The 16,878-nt window shown below is 35.6% G+C and overlaps 1 protein-coding gene across 2 annotated transcripts in view; it reads left to right on the forward strand.

The window, feature by feature from the left end:
- LOC121413880 (transient receptor potential cation channel subfamily A member 1 homolog) overlaps positions 1-11,016 on the forward strand; it is a 50,300-nt gene extending 39,284 nt beyond the window's left edge. For both annotated transcript variants that reach the window (XM_041606858.1, XM_041606859.1), the window contains exons 18-19: positions 8,319-8,492; positions 10,537-11,016. In XM_041606858.1, coding sequence (XP_041462792.1) covers positions 8,319-8,492; positions 10,537-10,767 — 405 coding nt within the window. In that variant the 3' untranslated portion in view covers positions 10,768-11,016. The remainder of the gene's footprint in view (positions 1-8,318; positions 8,493-10,536) is intronic.
- The last annotated feature ends 5,862 nt before the right edge of the window (positions 11,017-16,878 follow it).

Genomic DNA, 16,878 nt, shown 5'->3' on the forward strand with positions numbered 1-16,878 from the left:
CAAGGGCCTTTAAACTCCGAGATTCACAATATTGATGAAAAATGTAAATAACTGATATTTCGTCATTTGCAGAGGGGATGGAAGACCGTTTTGGCAGGGACTCTTTCTTTTCTCTTAATCTGTTTTCTTTCCCCATCGTTCCCTTCCTCTTTATTTCCTTCCATCTTTATTTTTTTCGATTTATCGACAAATAAATGGCAAAGGCTACCACTTTTTAATAAGAATAATAATAATAATATGCAACATTTATATAGCGCTTGATACAAGTGTTTCTAAGCGCTGCATACTATTACCCCGGCTTTATGCGGCTACCCTGATCGGGCGCATCGAGCATTCAAGGAAGTTCTTCATACCGGGTACCCACTACACCTGGGTCAAGAGTGGCAAATGTAGATAAACGCCTTGCCAAAGGACGCTAGATCTGCGGTGGGATTTGAACACCGGACCTTGTGGTTCACAGTCCGGAGACTTATCCACTGAGCCACAAAATCTCTACACCTTTTTATACACCTCTACACCTTTTTATAATTTCATGTTCCTATTTTTTATTTTCTTAAGTTCTAATTCCCCCTTTCTTTCCTGTCCTTTCTTTTCCTACCCCCCCCCCCTCCTTATTTCCCCCTTCTCCCTTTCCGTCTCTTTCCTTGAAATCATCCCTTTCTCTTTCTTTCCCCTCTCCGTGCCCCGCATGGTTCAGCCCATGCGCACAACATCATTTAATAAAGTATTAAATTTCATTTTACTTTTTTAAAATCTTATTTTGTATAGTTCCTTTTTATCATTGCTATCAAGTCCTTATGGACCACATTTGGGTGACATAAATTGCATAAACAGATAGATTTCCAGCTGAGGAAAGTGTAATGAGCCCATGACTTCCTGAAATCGAACTTAAAATAGAATTAATCCAATATATTTTCATGTTTTTTAAATATGTGAAAATTAATATACGACTACATAAAATATAATACGTTTTATCGCCGTGGTGTAGACACTGTAACTTCAAGTTATATAGTCCCGTCGCCTTTGGAAATATATATTACCACTTTAGTTCATGTTTAATGTAATGTGCAGGTATACTCCTGAATCAATTCTAGAAACTATACAGTTCTAGAAATGATTTATTGATTTCTTTACAATAACTGCCTTTTTCGAAGGCAATCAATGATAATATTTCAATGTTATATATTGTTATACTCGTTTGAAATACGAATCTACGATTTATGTAAAGTAGATTAGATCATTCAAAGGGGCCTTTAGAATGATTGATGATTCACTCGGCTTTCGGTTTACTCACACTTTCAAGCATATGTTTTTTTATATACCAATTATAATTCATTGTATTGTTTAACTCATCAATATTATGTTGATTATTTTAAGGAGTCTCTCATTCTCTGACGTTAAACCCTGAATTTCCATGCAGGACCTTTTAATTGATTTAACACAAATTTACAATAAAAAAAAGAAAGAGAGGGGAAATAAATCAAAATAAAAGAAAAATAGGAAAAAAGAAAAGGGCAAACTTGACCAACCAAGAAATAGGGCAGAGGTTGTTCCTTTTTAGAATTCCCTGTTCTCATTATTCTTTTCTTCCCTATTTACCTTTTTATTTTCCCCCTTCCTTTCTTTTCCTTCTTTTCTTGTCCTTTTTTTCTCTTTTCTTTTCTTTCTCTACTTCCTATTCCCTTTCCCTCTCCTTCCTTGTCAGTCTCACATCTCTGTATTTCCCCTCTCTTTTTTTAAGAAAGTGAAGGGGGCAAGATCCCTTCGTTCCCGCATGGATCCGCGCATGCGCCCAATGTCCTTGTGGATTTTGCTAATTTTGTTATTTAATGAAGAATTAGATTTCATCTTTCTTTTTTTAAATCACATTTTGCATAGTTCCTTTTTTTATAATTGTTATCAAGGCCTTATGGACCACATTTTGGGTGACATAAATTGCATAAACAGATAAATTTCCAGCCGAGGAAAGTGTAATAAGCCCATGACTTCCTAAAATCGAACTTGAAATAGAATTAATCAATCACATATATTTTCAGGTTTCTTTGAATATGTGAAAACAAATATATGACTACATAAAATGTGATCGTTTTGATAGACGTGGTGTAGATACTGATACTTCAAGTTCTTTATTGCTGTAGCCTTTGGAAATTTAATAGTACCACTTCGGTTCGTGTTTGATTTAATGTGCAGGTACTCCTGAATTAGCTCATAATTATGATGCAGTGGCAGCGGAAACGGGGGGGGGGATTGGGGCAGCCCCCACACGTTTTTTCCGAAACTGTTCCGCGGCCCCTGTAATGTACATTAAAACTAGGGTTACTGAAAAAATTGGAAATCCTCCGATTAAATTAAAACTGATTCTAGCCCATTCCGGCCTAATTTGAATGTTCCCCAATCCTTTCTGATTTTTATTTCGCATTCGCGGAGGGAGAACAAAATACTCTCGAAACCACAAGAATACGTGTATTCGGATGGATTCGCGGATGATTCTGTTGCGGTGTAGCCCGGCCGTAAATCAGGGTTACACCAAAATAGAATAATTTTCCCGAATAAATTCGGACCGATTCTGCCAGATTATTGTCTGCCTAGGATGGATTCTGCTACAGGGAGCTCCCCGAATCAGAGTGCACGTATTTGGGAGGATTCGGGAGCATTCTGTTCTCCCTCCCCGAAGGCGAAATAAAATCGTGAGGAATTCGAGCTCGATGAAAATTGTCAAAACCAGCCGAACACCATCTAAATACTCCCAAATGTGGCCAAGACAAATTTCATTTAGGCCACTTTTGGGATGTATTCGAATGGAATTCGGAGGGATTCTGGGAGGCATTTTATTTATTCTTAGTTGTCACTTCTTGGCGATTCTGTTCTGATTTGGGACCTATTCCGGACCTATTCGTCCCTGATTCGGGGAGCTGATTCTATTCCGGTGACGCTAGCTTAATCGGCCCGAATGAAATTTTTCGTGCATAATATGTATGAATATGTGTTATTTGAAATCGTAAGGGATACCCAACTTTGAAAATGGTCATACGCTGTTTTGCAGTTTAGAAATAATTACAAGACTCCAGTCGTAGCTGAACATCTCTTTATTTCTTACAAGCTTTCGGAAAAACCTTCATCAGGTAATATGCGTAATTGTAAAATAGTAAGATAAAAATGTACAGTATATATACCAAAAAGAAAGTAAAGAGAAAGGGTGATTAATTGACTGTTGACATCAAAGAAAGAAAAAAAAATCATGTCGCATGCATGTTGTATATTTACTTGAATTATGTAATAGATATTTTTTATCTTTGCCTCTTGCTTGAGTAAATATTTTTCAAAATATTTACATGAACGTATAATATTTACATAGGCATAATTTATTGAAGAGCCAAATAATATATTGTTTACAACATGAACATATTACTTATTTTCTTGAAATTCTGAAAAGAAAATTGTTTTAACACGGATTCGTCCAGATAATACTGAATGATGAAACAAATTCAGCAACCAGTCTCTAATTACTATGACATGAATTCTTAAAGTTGCATTTGACATGACAATAAACTATAAGCTGCGCTTTATTCATCATCAAAGTAGCGGACCGTGACCCGGAGTAGACAAAGCATTGGGGGGGCACTGCATTGTTCGTGAACAATGCCGTGCCCCCCCCAATGCTTTGTCTCCTTGGGGTCACGGTCCGCCACTGGCTATATTTATCATCAAAGTATTAAGATCAAAATTTCGATTTCCCATTTTACATCCAATTAACAGTGTTTTCTTAATTGAACCATTTGTTCTTCGAAAACAAAATGAATAATCTTTGATATTATGTTTCATTAGACTTGGACATTTTTTTTTCAAAAAAAAGTAGAAGTAGATAATTTTCAATGGTTTCATTATCATTACACGTTGATATGTTTTTTTTTAATTTTCCACTTGTACAAGTTGTCTTGAGAAGGTAATATTCTGTGAAAAGTATGAGGTTGAATTTTGAAATGTTCTTATCTTTAATCTTTTAAATTAAATATAAAGTATGTCTTTCTACGCGAAATTTACTGCCAATTTTAGCTGTTTTCACCAAATTTCCAATGTCAAGACTTTTCTTCCTTGTTGGGGGAGGGGGGGGGGTAGCAAAGCTTTAATATGTGCATTGTATGAGTTTTCTAGGAAATTTCCTAGCCTGTATCATGCATAAACATATACATGTATATATAACAAGAATTTATCCATGACAATAGGTTATTTTGATTTCGAATAGAAATCAAACATACTAAGTCTACCTTCGATAATCGGTCTGACATAGATATTACTTATATCTTTCTAACGTGTCGAATTTCATTAAAAAAAACCCCGATTCTTCTGCAAAGCCTTGTTTATAATAAATCTCTGCCATTGGAACAATCGTACCAACATAAATAGATGATTGGAGGCATAATTGAAAATTTTATGATTATGATACCATAGCATTTAATATATTTCTTATCAGATGAAAAAAAGGAAACAATTTCATTATATTTACTTTAATAACATTACAAAACATCAATTATTTTCACGTTGAATATTCTCAGAGTTCTCTTGACAAAGATATAATATGGATACATCACATAAAGGAAATTGATAACGAAGACTAAAAACATTGGAATGAAATACTTCTACCTTCTTGTTTAAGCTGTTCTGCTTTACATTGCTCTCGAATGCAACTTTTCCATTGTTTTTAATGGAACCTGTTATCGACTAATTTATACTGCAGCCATCTTTTAAAAACTTCCCTTCAAAACTAAAGTGTGCTATCATTTCTGAACATGATTTACATATCGTTATCCAACACTAAAATGTTTACTTGATTCCATGAAAAACTGCAACATTCGCCGGCGATCGCACCTTACGGTAGCCCTATCTCACATGCAATTTAGGGTTCTTGCATTGGTTTAAAGGGGAAGTTCACCCTGAAGAAAACTTTGTCGTGAAAATAGCAGAAAAAATAGTAAAAAATATTGGTGAAGGTTTGAGGAAAATCCGTTAGAGTAAGAAAGTTATTAGAGTTCAAAATTTTGGATTTGTGACGTCATAAACGAGCAGCTGCCCCATGTGTTATGTAATATAAAATGTATGAATTAAAAACTTTGTATGGTTCCTGATGCCTTAATTTTGTTTTCTTTTCATGATCGGGTATGAAATGATTTGTCTATTGATATACAAACGTTACAGTGAAAACCATTTTCAATTTTCGGAGAAAATGACATTTCATTGATTTTTTTTACCATTCGTTATGTAGAAATGCTGCTCGCATATGACGTCACAAATCAAATAGTTGAAATTCTAATAACTTTTTAATTATTGGATGAATTTTTCTCAAACCTTCGGCAATATTTTTTATTATTTTTTCTGCTTACAATTAACTTTTTGTCAGGGTGAACTTCCCCTTTAAGCGGCTACGCCATTTAGAGTGCAAGTTTAACATTTGTTCACTGATTAGGAAAAATATTTATGAAGTGTTTTTGTTTTTTCGTAAACCTCGTTTGTGTTGTGTATTGTTTAGTTAAGAACGCTTGGCAGGTTATTAGTTTCAGTTCATTTTGATTTCTTGACATTAAAGGCTTGCCTGAAAGCATCCCGATAATTTTCACTGAATGCCGTGTATATGATGGGATTTATAACAGAGTTGATATATCTCAGAGATTCGCATGTCCTTAATATCGCATCGATTGCCGGCCCTCTAAAAGAGCGTAATATGTTGTAACATCTTATTCCACATGTTCCAACAATCGTGGCAAATAAGGAAAGTGCTTCCAACGGAGCTAACGAACAGAAGAAGAACACACCGTTTATTATAAGCATTCTCGAGACCTGATTTTGCAGTTTCTTCCTGTTTCCACCATGCACCCGCAACCTGCCTGACCTGTTCAAACCACGGACGATCTTTATGTAAAAGACCACGTTGACTAAAAAACAGATGAAGAATGGAATGGCCCGCATACCACTCCAAAGGATTCCAATCCCCGTTTCTCTTGTAAGGCACAACGTGATTGTGTCTGGGTAGTCTACAAACCGCGGTTCTCCAGTTGGCAGGGTTGGCCATAATAAACATATTACTTTGAAGAAACCACGCGATGATGGTGATAATATAGCAAGAACGACTATCATCGATATGAACCATGACGCACAACAGACAATGGCTATCACTGTTTTCTTGTACAACTTATCTAATGCTTTCATTTTCAGAGGATGGCATACTGCGAAGAAACGATTTATAGTTACCAGTGTGATGAAGAACAAGGAGGCATAATGTGTCCCGTCGGATAATAGAGATACAAAGACACAGCCAAAAGCGCCAAGAAACGCATCGTCATACAGAATAGGCGAGGTAGCAAAACGCCAAATCCGTAGTCCAATTGAAACTGAAAGAAAGATTATGTCAGAAACCGCCAGATTCAATAGGAACCAGTTTGGGGAGATTCGTATTTGATGGATTTTAAGGACTACGTAGATGAAAGCTAAGTTACCAAGTACTCCGACCACTAAAAGTAGAGGAAGAAACGCTGCAAAATAAAAGTAGTCCCCTTGACCTGAAGATGTCTGCAAGACCTTCTGTTAGGACAAATAAAAGCTCACATTCAGGATCCAATGACATATTGTACATTATCAAGCTCTCCATTCTAACCTGCAAAAGGAATTTTGTTAAAATGGTATGGCAGAAGAGCAGTTATCAAACAAACATTCACTATCACGAATTTGCGAGAAACTGAGGTAGGGCTACCAGTAAAACATTCTCTCCCTTTCTTCTAATAACTTGTAAGCCAACCAAATATCAATGAAACCTCAAGAAAATCAGAGTCACTATTGGCCAACTGAGCTGTTGAATTCTGGGTACGAAATGAATCTGACGGTGCTCTGCGTAAAACTTTCAATGCTTCTACAAGTCACGTGCATCGGGCGGGATTCCGGGAGGGGGCGGAGCTTGAAAAGGAAATGAAGTGGATAATAGGCCAACGCTGCAGCATCCAGTTGAGCACGTCAAGTGCTTCTAAAAAATGCAACGTTTGACGTCAAAATTGAAAGATCGTACTGGCCATAATTCCTGGAATCCATAGTACAGATCGGAGGGGGTGGGGTTAAAGGAGGACGTACATGCCCCATTTCGAGTAAACTTTCTTTCTGATTTTTTATTTTTAATATTTAGAAAGTGCCCTTATGGTAATACGGGACCCTCTCCTGCTATGATAGCCCTAATTTACCACACATAGTGGCCATGGAGCAGACGCCAGGGTACTTTGGTGGACACAAACAGAAACTACTGACGTCCCTTTTCTGAATTATAAACAGGGTATACAGTTACATAGTCTATCCAGATATTTCTCTTTTTTTTTTCTTCTCCCCTACTTTTTCTCCTTTCCTTTGCCTTTCCTTTTTTTTATTGAAAAATCAATGGGTGTGGTCATGTCCTTGCCGACTGTATCGTCTTTCCTGTGTATTACGCCCGAGTCGCTGAAAGCTCTATACGTCATTGAACGAAAACTCGCTATAGTATTACATCCGTGCGATTGTAGGTTTCTGCTGGTAGGGCTCCACTTTTACAAAAATGATGGCGCCACCTGGTAAAACAATATTTCTATTTCTTTCTAGCAGGCGATAGTGGGGATCCACCGTTTCAATTCAGAAAATAGTATGTCTATCTAGTGATCGCTGGACTAGCTCCCTTGCAACTTTATTTATTTTTGAGGGGGGCGTGCAGATCCATCATGATTTCCATACCCCCCCCCCCCCCCAAAAAAAAAAAAAAAAAAAACGCACATCGCAATGTCACCAAACTTCAAGTTCAATATATTACATCGATGATCGGGGAAGAAGCTCAAGAAGCTTATAGGAAGTGGCTTATCTGATAAACAATAAATGACAAAATAAATCAGGTCAAAGGACACCACCTTTTTTGGATTCCCCGTTTAAAAGCCAAGGTGGAGGGGGGAGGGACAAGTGGGTGACAAAAGGAAAGGTCAAGCACGGGGGGGGGGTGAAAAAATGTGTATATCGCAAAATCATTTTTCCAGAGTGTAAGATGGCAGTTCAGAGCATTCTTATAGCTTCGAAATGTTTCTGACAGCATATACCTATTTTTTACAAATCAATCTCGTTTTCTTCTCTCTTCATTTTTCAAAATTTCTGGGGACAACTTTGGTAATGTCCCACCTCTTCTCCTTAGTGCCTATACCGACAATGGTCGTACACAAAATCATAAAAAGATGGCTATTGTCGTTGTGTGCTCCTCCATGTCACTCTCACTCCTATAAATTGATTTATCTTGTTTCATGTTTTTTTATGATTGTATTTTTTATTAGGTTGATTATGTAATGGAACTGCAGTGTAAGTTTCCTCTATGGGTGTGGCGTTCGTCTGTTATTCGTAGGAAGTCGTTCATTGTTAGAAAGACCAAGGTTGGTAAATGGATGCAGCTGATATCCAGCTTGAGGAAAGAGTTGAAGAAAGCGATCAAAATCTGCAATAACAAGCAGGTAGGTCAAAAATCATAGACCCGTATTCTCAGAAGAGAGTCTATTAGATGGCCCTGGGAAACGGGGGAGCTGGGGTGCTGAAGCATACCCATGATTTTCCTGGGGTTGCTGTGTGTATAATTCTCCATATGCAGCACCCCCCCCCCCCCTCTGGAATTCTGGGAGATGTGAAAAAATGAAGAAATGTATCCGATATGACCTAATTTTTGTATTAATTTTTTTTTGCTTTTTATTTTACTTGTCAAATTTCTCGAAACCAAAATGACCTTAATAATGTAGTGAAACCCCTTTTTTCATGCTTGCCGAATTTTCTCGGAACAAAAATGACCTCAAGTTTTGGTAGTTAACTCCCTTTAATTACTTGTCAAATTTACATCAGCACCCCCTGTAAAAAAATCGGGCCTTGGTCTATTATCGCGCTTCTATTTGGCACCCTGGGCCAAAAGTGCGCATTTTGATTGGATTTTTCTTAGTCACTAGCGTACACGATGAAATAGGGTAATTGTGTAAAAAATTAAAATTATGGTAATTAAATTAGGGTTATTAAAATTAGGGTAATTATGCACAAAAACATGCATAGTCTATGGTCTTGTACCATTGTACAATTGAAACATCCTTTGAGAATACGAGCCATACAATTGACTTCTTTTTAAAGTAAAAACATGCTTATTAATCTTTCTATCCGTATCAGATGATGCATACAAAAGTTTGATTGTCATCTCTGGTTACAAAGTAGGAAGAAAAAAAAACATAACAAATTTATGAAGTCAATGGATGAAAATCGCTCATGACGCGCCCCCCCCCTCAAAAAAAATTGAAGAGGCCTGTCTAATGTAATTCTTCAGTTATATGGGTATAGTTTTTCTCAAATTCCTCTAATTAACTCTACGACCTCATCTCAGGCAATATTCAAGATTTACAGTCAGTCTGCAAGCAAATGAGCAAGATTTATCCAAGTCCTCTCGTGGCTGAATTTATGTCCCTGCAAAATCTCGTAAATTGTGAAACTCTCTTTCTCAAAGAATTTAACCACTTTCTTCTTGAGTAATATTGATTATTCTTATACCATGGGAAAGGGTAAATGTTACTCTTTTATATTGGTCATTTCTTTTGAATAAAATATTTTGATAGATGAATTTTTCCCTTGAAAAGATGCATCAAACAGAAGTTTCTTCCTCTGTTTTCACTTGCAAATTGCGCAACATTTTGTGTTTTAGGCAAAAACATTATTTATATCATCAGAAAGCTCAAACTCTATACATTCTTACAATGTCGCTCCTGATATGTGGCATCTTTTAAATGGGTCAGCAGCCAGCTTTTTCCATCAAGATGCAAGACGAGATTTCTGAAATTACTGAGTAACATAAAATCCAGAGTTCTGATTGGCCTCATAATGTTTTTTAAAACAGGCGCGGGTAATTTGAAGAGATTACCACATGGTGAGTTTGACCTTGCAGAGGTCCATTGTGGGGAACATTGGAATTTACGTGGGTGTGTGGTCTCCATGACCAATCAGAGCGCAGTATTCTTGTTTTTGAGCTGCTAAATGTACTTGGCGTATGAAAAGCTGGCTGCTGACCCATCTAAAATGCATCTTCTTATAACAATTATATCATATTAAAGCTTAGATCTTCAGCTTTATCATAATCTAAAAATTATGTGTGCTCAAACAGAAATTAAGTGTGAAAACAACAACTTTTGTTGGCTGAAAAAATATTTTGTTTCATGTTTTAGATCAAAAGTTTCTCCTTTATTACAAAATCTTGTTAAAAATCTAAACACATGACTTGAAAGAATAATTCTTCTTTACAAAGATACCAAAACATGAAATTTGGTCAATATTTAGAGCAGCAATGGCCGAATAAAAAGAGGTGTTTTGGTCCGCACCAAGCTCAATAACAATGCAAAAACCTTCTAGTCATGAATATCACTTGAATAAAAGAAAACACTTTTTCAGGGTTTGGTGAAACCATGGATCCTACTAGAACTAGGATTCATGGTGAAACCTAAATCAAACCAATCTATTGTATCCATTCTATAACAGCTTGCTGAGCCCAGTTCTGATGAGGATCGCATCAAGGATATTAATATGAAGGTTGATGAAGTCATTCATGAGATCAGAGAAGGGCATGGCAAGCAGCTTCAGGAGTCAGAGAGAACACAGAGCTCACAAAAGAGCATCCAGAATCGGGTGGGCCATCTTGAGGACAACATGAAACTCTTACACAAGAAGATAGATGCGTTGCTTGAAAGAAGCACACTACCAAGAGAGTGATTCGCGTTCAAATTCTTAAAGCCTGGTCCCCGTTGCATAAAAGTTACGACTATGGAAATTTTGCCATCCAGTTGCTTACGCTAATCAAAAGCCAATCAAAATCAAGTATTTCATGCCAGTTGTCATTGGATGGCAAAGTCACCATAATGTTTTGGGCCCAGGAGTTTGGAAAGACAAGCAAATATATGGTTTGAAGAAATATTGTTTTTGGAATTCTCCGAAGATCGAGCACTATAATTCCGTTGTTTGCAGATATGGCACTCTGATACTATTAGGCAAGATGCCCTTATACTAAGAATCGCAGACCATAACTGTTTTCTTTTGTATCTCACAATAATTAAGAATGAAGGGCATATTTTTGTTCCTCTCGAATGAAAGCAAACGTTATTTCTTTAATATCTCATTACGTGCTTGAATTGTTGGCGTACAGTGAAACATGAATGACCAGTAGTTTTTTTTTTACTTGCAGAATTTAGTTTCTCATAAATCACAATATCTTTAGTATTTTGCAAAAATATTTGTCTTTAACGAAAAAATCACTTTCTCCAAACATTCTTGGAGTGCATGTCTATAATGAAAAATGTATAGTTTCAAAAACCAGTTAAACCTCTTTAACTTACACTTTTATTACTGGATATATATTTGTCAGTGATTGAATCAATATCCTTTTTTCTTTGTGCACGTATACTGCTTAACATTGGCAATTTAATTTCCAAACCCTTCTTTTACCGTCAACTTTCATCACAAAGACTAAGATCTAAACGAATCTTTACGACGTTCTTTACGATCCTAAAAGCATTAGATATTTATGTTATACTGCATAATAAATGTATGATCATTTACCTAAATTCAGAAAATGTATATCTTACGGTTTTTGAAAGGTAAAAAATAATGAAATATCTGTATATATTCCCTTAATTACAAGCATATACATGTACGTTAAGCATGGAATTAGCAAAAAATCGAAAGATAAAATACAATTAATCTAGAATCTATCTTACGAAATTCATGTGAATCTCGGTTTACATATAGAAATCAGCTTTAGCAAATAAATATATTGCAAATACATTCCGTACTCATAATTTGAATACCGGATTCGTATTAAATATGTTTTGTACTTTATTATTGATCTGTATACTTTATTGAAAGTGTTTTGCTTGAAATAAATATGGATGTGTGTGTGCGCGTTTGTATTCATCCACCGTGAAAAACCTGGACACTTTAAGGAGAATGAAACCATTGGAACAAGATAGCTTGTATGAAAATAGAAAAATCAAAGAAACAGATCAACAAGTTTGAGAAAAATCGGACAAATAATGAGAAAGTTATGAGCATTTGAATATTGCGATCACTAATGCTATGGAGATCGCAAATTGACAATGCGACAAAGATGTGTGATGTCACTTGTGAACAACTCTTCCCATTACTTTAGTATATATTTCACTTGAATTTCCTTTTTTATCACATCTATCCATAGATCACGTGTTCTTTCTACATGAGGGCATGTAATACATATTTTTTATAAATACATCTTGGATAAAGAGTTTATTTCATCATAAGAAAAAGCAAAAAGAGACATTTTGAGGGTATTTTATAGTCCATCAAAGGGAAAGTTGTTCATCAGTGACATCACACATCCTTGTCGCATTGCCAATGGGAGGAACTCCATGGCATTAGTGATTGCAATATTCAAATGCTCATAACTTTCTCATTATTTGTCAAATTTTTCTCAAACTTTCTTTATTCTTACTCTTTTATTTTTCTGTTTTTACACAGGCCTATTTGTTCCAAAGGTTTTATTCCCCTTTAATCTAAAACACCACATTCCATAGTGGGCCTGAATCGAATGAATAACATTATTATCATGTTTCTACAACGATAAACGTTGATGTATCATGATCATAAAAGTGAAAATTTTGTTGTGTTCTATTTCCGAAACTCCATGGCACATATGAAATTTAATCGCCATACCGTCGGCGTTCATCTGAACCGTCGTATCAGTCAATTTTGGTCCCACCCCAAAAAACAAAATCGATTTTGAGATTTTTGCAGAAAATGAAAGTACACGTCCTATTCTATTCATAACTAAATTTCTAGGCAGTAATTTGTTTTCGTTTCTTAGATAAGAAAAAAAAAATGAAAAAAAAAAATTCTCGCACACAATGTGTGCACATCCTCCACTCCCTGTGGAGTATTCCAGTCAGTCGCCGTTGAGGCGCACACAGTTCTGGACACGCTATATGACTTTCACATCCTACCGGGTACCCATGTAGCACCTGCTTGGGTCAAGAGTGGCAAAGTGTGGATTAACGCCTTGCCAAGGACGCTAGACCGCGGAGGGATCAACTGGTTAAGGTAAAATGTTTTATTCTATTCTTGTGATGTATGCAATTAAGTTTGTATTTATGTATAGGGACTATCAAGTATCAGTAATCATGCGAGCAAAATTTCAAGTCATTGGATGAAACTCAAAGATCATTTAAGGTCAAAAGCTTGGACAATCAATGTTTTTCACATGGAAATTGTTATTATATTCAAAGGAATATATGAATAAAAAAGAATGCTTGATATTTCAATGTTCAGTGTTCAGACGCATTATTTTGACGGACATTCTTTTACAATTATCCAATGTTGGATTGACCATGATTAATGTATCGAGTTGAATTTACCTTTTTGGAATTTGTGAAGTTTTGTTTTACTAGTTTTTATTTCTTCGAATTATAGTGTTATATATCGATAAACGAACTTTGTCATATTATTTTTTCAAATACACTTAAAAGAGTGCTTCCTCTTCTTATAAATGAGAACCAATAAGGTTTTATGGAAGTGTGTTATATTGTCGAAAATATTCGACTGTTATATGATGCACTTTTGTGTAGAGGTGTGAACGATTGATTTGTAACGATTTAAAGAAGGCTTTTGATTCGATCTCATAATTTTTATCATAAACATTTTGATATTTTATATGAGAACATCAATTCATGTACATGGTTACCTTACTCCAAGATTTAGAATAGAAAGTTTTGTCGCCAAGCGGACCATTTCCTCTCTTTATAATTTCCTATTAGATACTTGAAAAAAATTCAAGGTTTATTAATAGAAGACTGATTATTTATCTTCTGAATCCTATACAGTGACAAAGTTTTAAAGGACTAAACTTATTACTTGTAATTTCATTTTCTCAATCGTTAAAAATTCTTGGATTTCGAGGATTTTGAAAGGGTCAATTGGTGTAACATTTTTTTTTCGTCTTTCGTAACTCACATTGCCAAGACAAGAAGATGCTGTTTCGGTACATCACATGTACTTAGCACTTAAAGTGCTTGTATAGTGACTGCACTACGAGTGCTGATTTTCTAGTTTAAATTTTAACTAAAAATATCAGCACTCGTAGTGCAACCACTATGCAAGCACTGCAAGTGCTTAATTTGCACTTCATTTTTTCTACAGTCTACAAGTATAATTACTTTGACCAATAAAATACGTGAACGTATTCCACTGTTAATATATATATACATTTGGCCTTGTTGAAACGATTTATTAGTTAATAATGCTAGATTAAATTCGAAAGGATTAATACTTGGATTTACCAATTAGTAAAAAAAGCAGAAACATAACATTTCTCTTTCCTTCAACTCTTTTCACTGTTGTATCTAGATCAGCTTCAGGATCATTTCGTCCGGTCAAGCAGGGGTGCATTTTCTCTTTCCGACACTTATCCAAGTATGATCACCTTGCAGAGTGCCAATCTATCCACAATGACTACTGATTTGGACGCCAGATTTGACTGGTTCATCACAGCCACTTCTACCTCCTGGATCCAGGTTGATATCCTGGACATAAAGTTAGGAATGGGGGCTGTTGTCTGCATCCACGACCTCATAAGATACTTTGGTGGATGGGTGTGCATGAGGAACTTGGGATCATCTACCACATGGTATTCCTACGATGGCGAGATTTGGTTGATGTTCCATGTCCGTACACTGTAAAAACTGCGGTGTTAAAACTGACACAAATTGGTGTTAAGAGGACTACACCCTGAGGTGTTAAAATTACACCCTAGAGATTATACATAACACTAAAAGAGTGTAAATGTAGCAACAAAAGGTGTTGTAGACACCTATAGGTGTAAAACTAACACCACCAATTTCACACCGGTGTAAAATAACTGGTGTGGTCCTCTATGTACACCGTTTAACACCACAGTTTTTGCTGTGTAGAGAGGAACAGCCACAGCCTGGCGCTGGCCTGACAGTGAAGCTCACTCTCATTGGTAATATCAAGGAAATTTCACCTCTTACATATATCTCCTTGGTAATATTTAGTGAAAGAGGTTTAGTAAGAATGCAAGCGGCTATTCTTTCATTGAAAAGACGTCAAATAAACTTGTCGACCGATTTGTTTGGGATTTGTTTACCAGACCCCGCAAAAGTGAAGGCTTGAAAACGATTGATTTCTTTTCATGATAATACACGTGAGGTTGCGATTGGTAATTAATAATCAACGTAAACTTTATTTTACTTGTCTTTTGACTGTATCTTCAGAAATATCGTAGTTGATATATACGATGTTTGATACGACAGTTGACTAAAACTGACTATACTATCCATCAAGCGCAACAATTCACTGTACGAACAATGTTCGCGATCATTTAGATGCAATAATGAAGCCAAGATAAGAACATCCAAAAGCGAACACAAACAAGTTTCGTCTTACATATAGCACAACATTTAATTTTTACACTTTTGAAAAAAAATTGTCAAATTTTTTTAGTCAGGTATCTATATTCCTGATTTGCCCAATAAATATTACACAAATTAAACTGCAACAACACAGTTTACGGCAGTATTGTGAATGAATTCCCACCATGTTGGATGAAGCGATATAATGGTTCCCTTTCCCATCATCTAGTAGGGTGTATGCTGTATATACATAAATATGTGTGTGTAAAGTTATCATGTACAACAGCTTTTGGCAACTCTTTTTATTTAAATATTGTAAAGAAATGGATGAAGAGAAAATGGTATGCGTAGCTTAAATCAATGTTCCCCAGAGCTATCTACCCTTTGGTTTGGCCTAGCCACTAGCCCGTCTCTGTGGTCTAGTGGTTTAGGTACCGACGTTCAAAGCTGGGGGCCCGGGTTCGATTCACGGCAGAGGCATTTTTCGGCATCACCAATTTTTCCAAAGGGTAGATAGCTCTGGGGAACCTTGATTTAAGCTACACCTACCATTGTTCTCTTCATCATTTTCTTTACAATGTATATATATATATATATAAATATATATATATTAGCAAACTGATAAAGGAAAGTAGAAGGAAATTTCACTCTAACTAGGTTCGATTTATTCGTTCTGAAGAATAAATGGAAACTAGTGAAAGTGGAATTTTCTTCGACTTTTCTTCGATTAGTTTATTATTTTCTTTCCTTGATGGAGAACATAATTATTTCATTACATTGTGTTTACACTGTAAAAAAATGAGGTGCAAATTTAGCACTTACAATGCTTGCATAGTGACTGTATACGAGCGCTGATTTTCTAGTTTAAATTTGAGGTAGAAAATCAGCACTCGCAGTACAGTCACTATACAAGCACTGTTAGTGCTAAATCAGCACTTTATTTTTTACAGTGTATGCTTATTGTATACTTAATGGTAAAGTCCACCTCAGAATATCAGATGAGCACAATATGAAAATGTCATCAAAATCGGATGTAAAATTAAAAAGTTATGAAATTTCAAAGTTTCGCTTATTTTATAATTATAGTTATATGAAAGAGCCAGTAACATCCAAATGAGAGAGTCGATGATGTGACTCACTCACTATTTCTTTTGTTTTTTATTGTTAAAAAATTAAACAATATTTCAATTTTTACGAATTTGACTATTAATAATTAATAATGGAATTCCACTTGTTCAGGGAGGAATGAAACTTCATTTCACATGACAATGACGAGAAAATCAAAATATTTCATACTTTCATATGAAATACGAAATACAAAAGAAAAAGTGAGTGAGTGATGTCATCAGTTCCCTCATTTGCATACCGACCGAGATGTTCATATAACTGTTTTGTAAATAAAGCGAAACTTTAAAATGTCACTTTCTTA

Source organism: Lytechinus variegatus, chromosome 4, assembly GCF_018143015.1.
Source record: "Lytechinus variegatus isolate NC3 chromosome 4, Lvar_3.0, whole genome shotgun sequence".
In the NCBI taxonomy this organism is placed as follows: Eukaryota; Metazoa; Echinodermata; class Echinoidea; order Temnopleuroida; family Toxopneustidae; genus Lytechinus; species Lytechinus variegatus.